Raw genomic sequence first — 13936 nt, forward strand, 5'->3', positions numbered from 1 at the left:
TAAAATTAGTAAATAAATACATGGCCCATATAAGAACAGCTTGTAAAAAGCCAGCCCAAAAAGTCCAAAGGGTAAAAAGGCAGGGGTCATATAAAAAAAAAAGCCATCTTATGCAACGGCCTCTCTGACTCGTCTCAGCTCGCAGGGTGGCCAGGTAACACAACAAAGGCTTCATGCTCCTAGAAAGCAGCCGCGGTGACCTAAAGCTTTGCTTGGTGTAAATTACAATAAATAATCTTTTCTTTCCAAAACAGGATTATGGCCTATAAAATGCTTCAAGTAGCCCTGTGTTCAACATTGCTTATAGGTAAGAATCCATTTCTTGTTTATTTATCATGTCTTTTACAATGATTAGGTTGATAGATAGCCCCTTTTGACTTTTTCAAAGAAATGAACAAATATGTTTTATTCACAGATCAATTCTAGAGCATTGAGAAAACCCAACTATCATGTCATGTGGTGGTTTTGAGCATGTTAGTGTTAATTGCGTGTGATCATTTTATTCCTAATTATGTATTAACGTATTAACATGTCTCTCTTGCTAGGAAATCTAGTTAAGGGCTGCCTCCAAAGAAGTGCTCTTGTGTCCTTGAACAAAGAAAAATTTCAAATGCCTTTTAGAAACTGTAATACTTACATAGTACCATTATGTGGAGACCTCAAGGTACTTTGAGAGTGTGAATTCATTAACCTTTAGAGCAAGCTGTAGCCCAGAGAAGTGGTGTTTTAAAGACAAATCAAGGAAGGTACTGAAGGTCAGATGATTTGCTGCCAAATTGACCCAATAATTCGGTGACTTCTATCTGAATGGAACTGAGAGGTAGTTTGTTTTTCTGTAACCAAAACTGAAAATACTTACAAAGGTGTAAATTATATTCACAGTTAAATCTCTACAATTTATAAATACTTCTGATGAAATGCTTGCATAAGAATAAATTTCTACTTTTATGATCAACTTGAAACCCATGCAAAAAAATCTACATATTTTTCTTGAGGCGCGCACACACACACATACACACACACAAATCAATAAAAGGATATAGGCATATACCTAAAATATGAATCTAGATAAGTGTGTACATATATGTATGTGTATATAATTAGCCTTTTATTCTTAAGCATATAAATAATTTTAATAAAGAGTTTTAATCATCACTGTTATACTTTGCATTTGGGACATGTTTAAATAAATGATTTAGAAATTTTTAGCCAAGTTATTATTAGGCAATTATCATCAATGCGTGTGTAATCACACCTGGTTACAGCCCACATCTCCAGATGAAGAAAGTGAGGCTGGCTCAGTTTAAGTGTGTGTCTCAGGAGCACACTGTAAATTGAAGTCATGGGCTAGTTATAATCCATCAGTCATTGCTTTGCTTTGCCTGCCGATCCATGCAATTGGCTTTACAGTGGGTGATGGTAGATTAGCACAAGGCGAAAAGCACTAGTGCTAGTCTGCCTTCACCTGTGAACATGCAGGGTCAAAAATATCTGGCAAAAGGAAAACAGTCCTGCAAAATGCCTTTTAGAGATTTTCTTAAGAAACAAGTTGGAATTAATTTTAACTCCGGCTGAGATACAAATATGTCTACCTAGAAAGACAACTGGTTTGACTGATTTCACTTAAAAAATAAAGAAATAAGATTATGTGGTTAAAGTTCATGAAATAACAAGTTGAGAATTAGAAACTAAGGACAGAGGAACACTGACACGGTGGGGTTAGCCCTTCAGATCTCAGGAAAGAAGCCTTAACTGCATATAGGCTGAGTACACTTAAGTCTTTAGAATCAGATTCATTTGTTACATGAATAATTTATTTAACTGACATTTTCTAAATCATACAGCTCTCAAGTAGGAAATCATAGCTTGAATCAACTTTCTTCCCTTCTTCTCTTCCTCCTCCCATTTTTCATTTAAGAATATAGCCTATTCATCTGCCCTCCCCTGGAGCTCTCTACGTATCCTAAGAAAAGAGCCGTCTTAAAAAGTTTGTTTTTATATTTAAAAAAAGTTTCCTCTGTTACAGATTAGTTGTCTAACAAATTACCTTTTTGTCCAGAACTTAATTTGAAGTAAATAGAGAAAAGATCTCATTATCCATTTTCCTAATGGGAATGCTGAAGCCAAAAATGATGAAGAACCTTCCCCAAGTGATTACATTTATGAGCACAGTCCTCAAATCATTTTATTGATTTTCTTAAAATAGTAATTTATACACATTGGAACCGGTTCCCTGGTCAGAGAATTAGAAGTCCAAGTGTCATGATTTGATTAAAAAACAAAACAAAACCCCTCTCTTCAGCATTTAGGTCAAGAACTGCCTTCTCCTACAATAAAGCCAGCAAATACGCATACTAATCCTTTAAGTCTTTATTCTGTGGGCAGGGGCTTTCCATATGTTACCTTAAGTCAACTCTCTAATCACTGTGCAAATAAGTGTCATGATTTTTATTTTACAGGGGAATTTAGGCTTAGAGAAACTAAGTGATGAAACCACACAGTTAATCCATGGTGGATGCCAGATTCACATGCAAATTCTACATCCAGCTCTTCTAAGAACGAAACCCTTCTTTCTGCTATGCAAACTGTCCCCTCTGGCACTGCCATGCTGGATATGGGACATGTAGCTATGGAATGGGCAAAGGAGCACAAAGCAAGGCCTCCTCCTGAGGAAGGAATAAGGCCAATATCACAGCCCTTGGTTCCACAAGAACAGGCCAGGAGTTAGGGAGCTGGATGATTTTATGTGAGTAAACAGAGCCAAACTAAGAAATAACCAGGGGCTTTCTATGACAGTTTCTAGTTGTGGTGAGGGTAGAGCGAAGTTCTAAACTCATCTATTCCACCTCCAAAGGGCACTCGTCAAAATCAAACAGCCCCATTTCACACAAAGAAGAAATATGGAAAATACACGCATTTGGGACGTATTTTGCAAAGTAGAAAAACCAGTCCTTGAAGTTGACCCGTATATGGGACAATTTGGAGGTTCACGCCCATATTGTTAACCTCTGATCAGATCACATGAAGTCCAAGTATGTCTTCTGGTTTTAGACAGGGGAAGAGAACTGCCTTTAGCCCGTTTCTCTAGCATTGTTCTAGCTCATACTTTTGACTCCATGCCTAGTAACCAAGAGCAATTTGTCTTGAAGGTTTCTGTTTGTTTGGTTGGTTGGTTTGGGTTGGGTTTTTTAGATGAGAGCTTTTAAGCCCACATTTTCTTCCCCTGGACCCAGTCAGCCCCTCCAGTCCCTCCATGTTTGCCTTCTGCTCCATTCACAGAAGGAACGGCCCTTCTCAGTCATCTAGCCTTCCCCCACCATCCTGTTCCTTGGAGAGTCTGTATTTCTGGATATAGTTTTAGTTTATTTTGTAAAAACTTGTTCTTAATTTTTTCAACTCACTCGGGCTTAAGATTGATCGATGCTCTCAAGAAAGTAAGTAGTGAGAATAAACTGGGAAATATCTAAGTTAGAGAAAAATATCAGGGCCTATGACCAGATTCGTTGAGCACTCTGGGTGTTGCAGAAAAAACATTTATTTTCCTGTCCACATGGCATCATTTGTCATGACGCTGGAGTTGGAAAACCCATCAACACACGCAAGCAATGACCCTGAAGGGGTTACTATTGAATCATATAAAACACTGCCTTTCATGAGTTACAAATTTCTCTGTCCACAAAATCAAAAGCTAATAAAAGATATGCCAGCTCCAAAATATGCCCCAGGAAATTACACGGTGGTGCATGCGAGCATGTATGTGGGTGTATGTTAGCATGTTGCGAACAGGTTAAAAAAGACTGAACTTAAATTCGAGTAATACTAGTCCCTGTTTACTTTGCAAAGTACTCAACACGCCAGCAACTGTAACATCAATAAAGCCAAAGTTCCGTGAGTTAAAAGTTCATTTATGAAAGCATTTCATTAACAGTTTAGTAAGATGACCGAGTTTGAGAGCTGGTCCCAAAGTTCAGTGCATTTCTTTTTTCCAGTTGACTTCCATCAACTCTCTGCCCTCTGTCTTTTTGCTTCCCTGCTCCCTTTTTCCATGGCTTTTCACCTTTTTAAACTTTTGTTTTTGTAACTTCCCTTATTTTGTCTCTGCTTCCTCTAATTTCTTTTCTTGAATTCCCCTTCTCTTTTTTCTTCAAACCCCAAATTTCTTCTCTCATTCTCTCTCATTAATTTTTATCTGAATTGCAGCAAAGTGAGAGAATCTATTCTAGTAAATATAACTTTTCTATCTTTCGCCATAAATTTTTGGGTCAGTGACCAAAATTTAGAGTGGGAAGAAAAAAGTAACTATTTCATATTTTATAACAAAAATTATTTATTTAACACAGAAAATAAAATATTCAACTTTAAAGATTTTATTTATTTGAGAGAGAGCGAGAGAGAGCAAGCACGAGCAGGGTGAGGGGCAAAGGGAGAAGCAGACTCCTCGCTGAGCCCAACACGGGGCTCAATCCCAGGACCCCAAGATCATGACCTGAGCCAGAGACAGACACTTAACCAACTGAGCCACCCAGGTGCCCTAAAATATTCAACTTTAAGAATATGAACCTAAACATGAGTATTTTAATTACTCACAAAATTATAACATTTCTCCTACAGTTAGCGAGATCCTAGGAAATTTTACTGTACTGCCAAGATGTCTGTAGAGACTGTTCTCCTGATCCTCTTTTGTCCTTAATTCCTCCTGACCATTTATACTCCAGTTTAATACTTAATTTATGTGCCTGGGCAGTTATTTCATCTTTTTTCTAAAGACATAAACATTTTAAGGGAAGGGATTAAGACTCAGTCCAATAAAAATAGTGAATAATAAATGTTATTCTTTCATTGGTTATGCTGAACACTGAGTGCTTTGCTTTCAGCATCCCGTCCCTGAGCATTTTGGAGAACTTGTGGCAGGACTGTCATGCTTATTCTCCATCTCTGGCCCCAGGCATCGGGTAGCACTGCAGAAAGCAGTATCACCCAGCCTCTAAGGGAAGTAGGAGCTGTGGCCCATCCTGTGGATTTGTCAGGCATTTCTGTGTCTTCTGCCCCTGCTAAATCCCACCACGTTTATTCACAGACGTAGAATTCCTTCCCTCATGTAACCGTCTATGAATATCCACAGAAGTCACAGTCGTGGCTTTCCAGGGGTGACAAGCTCCTGCTGGTTGGGGCGCCCTGTCTGTGCTGTATTTATTCCCCCCGGTTTCTTAGGGAGGCTCTGAGACAACAGACCGGTTGGATTCTCTGCACCACCTTCTGACACATAGAACTCTCACCCCTCTTCTTGGCCTGCTTTTGATCAAGTTGAAAAATAAACCAAAGGTGAACATGGAAGGCAATCAGTTCCCTTTATTACTGAGAAAGGCTAATTTGGAAAATATAACATAGTATAAGATATAAAGGGCCTGGTGACTGGACCCCAGAATTTGGCAAATTTCATATCCAGTTGCAGGTTGCAGAACCAGAAGAGAAAGGGTGATCTCGGAGGGCAGCTAGCTCTCAAGAGGAAGAAGGAAGAGCTAGCTGGACGTGCCAAGTTATGCCTCTTGGACTTACCAGTTACGGGCGGGCACGGCCCCTTCTGAGAGGCAGAGTCTACAAAGGGGAGAAGGGTGGCCTGAGGTTACTCTACATGAGCTCACTCTACAGGCAATAGACAGGACTCTGCTATCAGACTCTGTCCTTCCATTCTGTATTGTACATTTCATATCAGGCTTTCTGATCTTTTTAGCATATAGGTTCCTACCACAAGGATAATCTTCATGGTCACGTGCACAGTATGAAGACTATTCAGTTATTTCTCCACTATCAAATTTAAAGACTCTTTTTCAGCCTTCTCTGGGTGATGGCAAAATAGGGAAGCCTTCCATTTCTAACTGTATAGCTTCTGTACCAGCGTTACTGCTCCTCGGCCCATGGTGGGCACTCATCTCTGTGCATAAGGTGAATACATTTTTATTTGTATTGCTTTCATTATTGACTAGGTCTACTTTGACTTCTCTTTCACTTATTTCTGTCTATCTCAGTGCTGAGTTTCTCAGCATGTAAGCTGCTTGGCAGGACTAGGAGCTATACCCATTTAGCATATTCTATATGCTTCTGATGCCCTAATACCATGCAGAGAAAGTAAGTTTCAGTTAATGACCTATTGGTTATGAGTATATTCCAGTTAAAAATATTAGAGCTGCGAGAGATCTCGGTTGGCTTCCTATGACTCAGAACAGGAAATGGAGGGACAGGGGTAACCAACTAATAACCCAACTAATCACGGGCAGGGCTGGGATAAGACGCCCCCATCTCGGATCCTTCTTGGCTTGTGTGGCAAGAGCTGTGATCTCCAATGTCTCTATACTCTGAAGTGTCTGCCTTATTTCAACTGTACCGAATTTTCTGCCGAGAATATTCGAGACATGTTTAGCTAGCAGAACTAAGCTTGACAGATCCTATTAAAACTATTATGATACAGGATGAAAGGAAGGAGGGTATGTAGGGAGTTGGAAAGAAAAAGAAGAAGGTTTTTTTTATAGCTTATGATTTTAAAGTTTAAAAAAGGCATTAACCTGGCTGATACTGCCTACCTTAAAAAAAAAATTAAAAACCAACAAAGTAATAAAACTCAAGGTTCGGTTTTCAAACCCCAGCAGTATTATAGAGGCTTACAAACACAAACTGTGATCTTGCTCTCACTAACTTTCAAGGTTGATCAGGCGGAATGAAAAAGGGAGGAGGAATTTCTCAAGCAGAGAGGATAATAGCATGCCCTTCTGTATTACTTGCATTTATTTCCAGCTCTGCCAGTGACTTACTATGTGACCTTGAATGAGTCATTTCATCTCTGTGTGTCAATTTTCTCATTTGTAAAGTAGGATAATAAATACTACTTTCTGTCTCTCTCGTGGGTGATGCTATTATCACCATCAATTAATATTTATTGGATGCCTGTTGGGCGCATAATGCTGAGGTAGGTGCTTTGTTCAGGGGCAAGGGTGGGGGGGGGACATCGTATCAGTGAAACATTTTCCATGAGCAAAAAGAGAGAAGATTTACAAAAGACAGAATTATTAGAGCTTAAAGTAGCTATGGTTTATATTTTAAGGCATGCTTCTCTACCAAGATTTATGTAATAGCATTTTTTTTTCCTTAGCGATTGTACAATGCACCAGACAATCATGGTGCAGAATATTGGTTTTACTTTTGGATGATTCCAAGTAACACTATCTTAAGTGGTTAATGTACTTTCTTTATTTAGTTGTAAATTATATCTTAAGCATAATTTATGTAGAAACATTTATTAGAGGGGTGCCTGGGTTATTAGTTGGTTACTCCTCTCCCTCCATTTCCTGTTCTGAGTCATATGAAGCCAACTGAGATCTCTTGCAGCTCCAATAGGATCAGCAATTTCTCTGTGACCCCTCCAAGCCAATATCAGAATTAATCACTTCCCCCTCAAACGGTCTGGTCACAGTATGTTTCCTTATCATTATTTATGAACTCTGAATACAATATGAGTTCCTTAGCAGCAAGGGTTGTTTTTTGTTTATCTTTCTACACAACGATGATTATCCAAGCAGGGATGAGGGTGAGGCAAGTGGAGATCTTACGGCACAAAATTTGTGTAAGCTTGAGAGCAAGTTTCTTCTTCTATTTGCGGACTCACTTGGCTTCACCTGGGTCTCCCCTCTGGTGATTAGCAGTTTATCCTGACATCAGTAGGCACTCATAATGCATCATATTAGTTATCTACTATGACCTAACAATTTCCCCAAACCGAGCAATTTAAAACAAGAAACATTTATCATCTTACAGTTTCTGAGGAATTTGGGAGTGGCTTAGGTCAGTGACTCTGACTCAGGAACTCTCATGAGATTACAGTAAAGATGTCAGTGAGGGCTGTTGTGATGGAAGGCTTGACAAGAATGAAAGCATTGGTTCCCAGGTGGTTTGTTTATGTGGCTGTTGGTGGGAGGCTTCAGTTCCTTGACAGATGGGACTCTCTTCAGGGCTGCTTGAGGGTCCTCACAACATGGCAGCTGTTTCCATTAGAGCAAGTGATCCAAGAGACGTGAGAGACAGAAGCTATAATGCCTTTTATGTGCTTGCCACAGAAAACACACACTGTCATTTCCACAGTATCCTGTGGCTACACAGGTCCACCCTCCTAAATGAAAGAAGACCACAGGGGATCTGAATACCAAGAAGGCAGTGGTCTTTGGGGGGCTTCCACAGGCATGCTGGTTTGATTGTATTGAATTAGATGACCAGAAACAGGCCAATATTACTTCTATCATCTGTTACTAATATCTACTGAAAAGTTGACTTCTATCTTTTACTTTTAAATCACGAATAACTAAAATTGCTAACATCCTATTAATAGATAATGTGTCTGAGCCATTTTTTTATCTTCATCACTAGTAATATTTTGCACCTAGAGACAGCTGATTGATGTACAATATCCACAGAGGTTGTCATTTTCAATAGGTAGGCAGTTAGAACCAGAACTTAGTGGGGTAACAAATTAAACTAGAAGTAATAGAGCTAATAACTAGAACCCTGCTTAGTGCTCAAGGTCAAGCTTGGAAAAGCATGAGATCATAAGGCATGTGTAAGTAATGATTGTCTCTTTTTTATAAATGCATAAGGCTTTTTTTAATATTATTACTTTTCTTTGGCCCCAAGCATTCCTGTCTCTTAGTCATAATATTGCACAGTGGCTTTAAGGGGAGAATTCCATCTCCCTTTCCTACTAGCTATGTGGTCTTGAACATGTTATCTAACTTTTCTGTGATGTAGTTACCTTGTCTGCAAAATAAGGTTCTTGACAGTGCTACTTCCTAGGTTTGTTGTATTATATAAGGTAATTCAGGTAAAGTATTTTTTAGTGCAATGCTCAATAAATGTTAACTATCATTATTATTTGTGTGTGACATCAATACACACACACATGCACAAATAATCTAGCTACCTCTAACCATTGTCTTTTTACATCCATTTTAAAGATTCCCAGTGCCACATCATTCCTCCAGCTTAACATGTAAAGTCTTGTTCCTTCTCCTATCCTGCTAAATTTAATCTTTTCTTTAAGGAATAGATTCAGCAATTTTCCTGACCATGAAAATGTCTGTTTGTGCCCCAGAGCCCCAAAGTTCAATAAGGACACCCTCTCTTAAACTCCCTTAGCACAATCAAATCCTATGTTGCCTTGTTTTATTTTGAATCTTGTACCCCTCTCCCTCCTCCCCACAGAGGAGAGGTTTCATATCTTATAGTTCACTGTAACTCTGGTCAATAGAGTCTTGTTAATGATGAAGCTATAGAGTACTTAACATAACATTTGTAATAAATGCTTCTTTATCACAAGCAATGAACAGATTGTATTGTTACCACAAATAGATCAGGAGTGTGTTCCTCCCTGATATTGATTCAAATTACAACTCTGAATGTGATTGTGTTTTATTTGGAAATGAAATATAATATAGACTGTTAAAATTTCAAGATACTAAAAAATTCTGGATTTTAAAAACAATCATCTTTTTTTTCCCCTTAATCCTGGACTGGGAAGGAGTACAAAATGCAAACTTCTTCAAATTCAGTGACAGATCTATCAATACTAACAATTTAAACCACAGTGCCAGATTTGGAAGCAGTCTACTTCAAACTGAAAGATATGTTCTCTTTTGGAAGGCTAGGAAAGGAAGATTAAGATTGTTGACTGCCTGGTTTGAGCCAGCTGGTTTATAGCCATTAATAGGCCCAACCCTTACGGTAATCCTATGTTATTGTGTTACTGCGTTATTATTATAACTTTTTACATATAAGAAAACTGCAGCTTGGAGAAATTAAGCAACTTGTCCAGAAAAATGATAGAGCTGCAATTTGAATCCCAGTCTGTGGGCTCCCATGCAGGTACAGAAGGCTCTAAAAATCTTTTCCATCCAGCACATGGCTTTCATGCTGCACTATATGCGGGACACATAGAGTGGTGATAGCTCAGTGATGGAGGAAGGCTGAGGAGCGGTCATCTCCCTCTGCACATAGCTTTCTCAGGGCTCCCTTCTCAGGCCCCCAACCTCCCAAACACCACAGCTGTGTCTCTTTAAGAAGATAAACATTGAGATGTAAACTATTGCCTTAAAAGATGCTGTCCTCTTGGACTCTGAATTACAGGAGCATTGGGAGCGCCATTTTTGTTGGAGGACCCAGCAAACCAGTTCCTACATCTCAAAAGACATATATATTTGCAGGATTACTGGGACCCAGATCAGAATCCAAATATGTGGGGCAACTCGCTGGCTGATCAGGTATTTGCATTAGAAAAAATGCACCATCTATTTTGCTGAGTAGGCACTGCATCAGCAGGCATCAACACAGTACCAGCCCAACCCACGAGTTTTTTCTCTCTAGCCACCCTGAGCTATAGCTGCCATTTCCTCCCCATCAAGTGCCTTTTGTCTGGTAAACTCCACCTTTTCCTTCAAGACTAAAGTCAAATGTTCCCTCCTTTTTGAAACTTTTCCCTTCTTTCCTGGATGACATTTGTCCTTCTTTCTTTTCTCCCCTTTGCATGCCATTAACATGTGAATAGCTCTATAAATGTCACCCTGGAATTAGTTGCCTTGTACACCCAACCTCCCTTACCTAGGCTGCAGATGTAAGGTGCACATCTTATCCATCAAGGTCATTATTCTCAGAAACTTTCAAAATGACTGTTACTCAGTCAAATCTCAGTAGATTATTGCATGTTTGGGTGGGTGGATGAATGGATCACGGTCACATTTTAGTTCCCTTTCAGTTATTCAACAACTTATTTTCCTCTGGGATAATTAGGCAAACCTTTAATGTCATTCCTTCATTTGCTTGCCTTTTGTACACTTTTTCTATTCATTTGGAAGTCTCACTCCAAGAGAAATAAAGAAGAAATGTGCCTTAGCCAGTTTTATTCCATGTTTACTTTTTTGATGGAAGGAACTCCAGGCCAAATAAAATTGCTGAATTGTCTGAGGATTTCAATTTTTCATGATTTCCCTCTTAAAATTTAGCAATTTAGAAAACAAAAATGTATAACAAATTAATCCCTTCACTTGTTTGTCCTTTTTCTCTTTACATGCGTATCACGTTCTATCACCAGGCTAGAGCGTTGTATAAAGTCACTAAAAAAAATGGAATGCCCTTGTTTTTCTGAGGCATAGGTCCTATCCTTACTTTGCGTGGCTGAGTTTTAACTGGTCTACCAGGATTGGCTCGTTTCTGGTTAGCATTTGCTGATGAAATCCACTGGCTTGAATAATGCATCGAGTTTTATGCATGCTTTTCTCCAACAGGCATCATTTAGAGGTATTAAAACCAGACATTTGTTTATTTGGCAAATTAAATTTTACGTAAGTGTCTTCTTTAGGGAATACTGAAATTTTCAAGTACAATGCTGCCTCTAATTGTAGACCAGTGCTATGATCACGTGACAGATACTATAATGTAACAGGACACTACCACATTGGTTCACACAGTGGCCCCAAAATACCATAAAACAGTTAAGCATTGAAGTATACAGGTCACTAAAAGTATGTTAACCAAACCTTATTGGGTATTATTCTTCCACTCTACTTCTCTCAGTCTTTTAGGATTATCTCTACAATAACCTGAATAACTGATATAGCACGTGCTTTCCATACTCAGAGATCATGACTTAAAGCTTCTTTTGTTGCAGGTTCATGAAACATGGACTGCTTTGAAAACAACAGCACAGTATTATCTGAATGTGAATGCCTTCACTTCTGACATATCCACTGCCCAGTAAATGTGCTTTGATGGTTAAACCAGGAGAGCAAAACCAGCGGGAGTCAACATGGCAATGGACCCAAACCATGGGCTTTGGAGACCTGGAGGCAAATCCGTGCCACTTACAAGATTATTTAACATGTCCATCTCATGCAGCTGTGGAAAGGAGTAAATATGAAAACCCAAGTAAAGACCTAGAATTAGAAGTTCTCAATAAATTGTAGCTCTTAAAATGAGAACTAAAATAATGACTATAGTAATAACATTTATCAAAAAGGGGCTTTTATGGACAAGGAAATAAAAAACAAAAAAGTAGTGTCATTAAAACTCACTGTTGATAGCTCATTTTCTACTGTCTGCTTTTTGAAAGCGTTCTCTTTTTAATTAAAGGAAGAGGGAGCTCTCAAATGGAGTTGGTCCCCCCTTTTTTCTTCAATACTTTTCACTTTTTAAAGCCAGCCTATTTTAAGATCGTGCTTTTGAAACTTTTCTATCAAAGGTGTATTGCTAAGTGCAGTAGAGAATACCATCTTAACTCCTATTTGGGGGTAGATGATGACCAGGAACCCACTGGAAACATTCATCTGTAAGTGGAGAACTCCTTAGGAGTTTTGTCAAATTTGTGCAAGTTTTGCATTCTAGTCCATAATATATTGATATTTATTTCAATTTGAAACAACATTTTTAACTTTCTGGCCGGGGACATTGATTACTGTTTTCCAATAAAACGGAAAAATTGACTCTAAAGAAAAGTGGACTACATTTGGTTTTACAATTGTCCTAATCACATTTTCAACAGCAGGTATGTCAGAAAAATCAAACATGAAGAAGCTGCAATGTGAAGACTTCAGCCCAGCACTTCCCTTTTCAAGAGGACACTGGCAGCTACTCAGTATTCCCCATTTCCTATCCCCTGCCCTAGAGGCCTTTGCAGTGAGAAATTTGAGGCTGATGCATAATTTATGCACTTAACTATTATCCATTTCCAATACATACACAGAAATTTTTAAATCAAAACACAACTGAATGGGCAAAAGAAAGAAGATAAATCATTTGGGTTTGCAGTAAGAAAGTTAAGATTGTGCATGAATCCATCTCAGGGTTTCAACAATAGTATGCATTTGCTACCACAAAGTTCCATTCTTTGATCATTTAATTAAAAAATTAGAGAATGCCCAAGTATTGATCAGCATTCTCCAGAGAATCAGAATCAATAGAATGTGTATAGGCCGAGAAAAAGATTTATTGTAAGGAATTGGCTCCTGTGATTATGGAGTCTGGCGAGTCCAAAAGCTGCAGGGTAGGCCAGCAGGCTGGAGACCAGGGAAGAACCAATGTTGGAGTGCAAGTCTGAAGGTCATCAGGCCAGAGCTCTAGCAAAGAGCTGATTGTGTGGTTTGAATCCTAAGGCCATCTGTTGGCAGAATTCCCTCTTGCTCATGGAAGGTCAGTTTTTTGTTCTATTTAGGTCTTCATTTTATTGGACGGGTCCCATTCACATTATGGAGGGCCATATGCTTTGCTCAAAGTCCACCAATTTAAATGCTAAGTTCATCCAAAAACACCATCACAGAGACATCCGGAATAATGTTTGACCTCATACTAGGTACAGTGGCTCAGCCACATTGACACATACGTTAATTATTACAACCCGTATTATGTTATTTAGATTGTACATACGTGTGTGTGCGTGTGCGCACACACTCAAAGCTGTGATGGAAGCAACATGTGGAGGAGAAAAAGAAAAGGACTTTAATTCATTCATTTTGTTCAGTATAATACAACAAAGAAGCTGGGGGAGTTGTGAGCTACCAATACTGTGAAATTATGTTAGCTGCCAAGGTAATTTTGATTTAGGGAGCACTAGAAAGCAGTTTTACCAAGAGGTTGTCATCAGATTAAACAAACTTGGAAATAGGGTTTCTTATTCAAACATAATTTCATGAGAAATTACTGGAAATTTATATGATACCAGAAAACAAACAAATGAAAGCATTCTAGGTCTACGTAAAATAATTTATCTAGAAAGGCAACAGTTAACTTCCACACAGCTGAGCAAGAAGTGGTGAGTGTTCCATTTTTTTAGAGTAGGTTTTTTAGGATTTAAGAAAACCTAAGTACCACATATTTAGTGTCTACATGCAAAATTAGTTTCGACCAGAAC

The 13936-nt window shown here is 38.7% G+C and overlaps 1 protein-coding gene across 1 annotated transcript; it reads left to right on the forward strand.

Annotated features, from left to right (window-relative positions):
* Positions 1 to 258: 258 nt before the first annotated feature.
* CUNH3orf85 (chromosome unknown C3orf85 homolog) lies at positions 259 to 11791 on the forward strand. The gene is made up of 3 exons (XM_028110505.2): positions 259 to 307; positions 10165 to 10298; positions 11702 to 11791. Exons 1-3 carry the CDS (start codon positions 259 to 261, stop codon positions 11789 to 11791), a joined length of 273 nt encoding a protein of 90 aa, XP_027966306.1.
* Positions 11792 to 13936: the final 2145 nt, after the last annotated feature.

This window comes from Eumetopias jubatus, unplaced genomic scaffold, assembly GCF_037043125.1.
Source record: "Eumetopias jubatus isolate StellerSeaLion01/CBP00866 unplaced genomic scaffold, mEumJub1_p1.0 scaffold_1, whole genome shotgun sequence".
Classification (NCBI taxonomy): domain Eukaryota; kingdom Metazoa; phylum Chordata; class Mammalia; order Carnivora; family Otariidae; genus Eumetopias; species Eumetopias jubatus.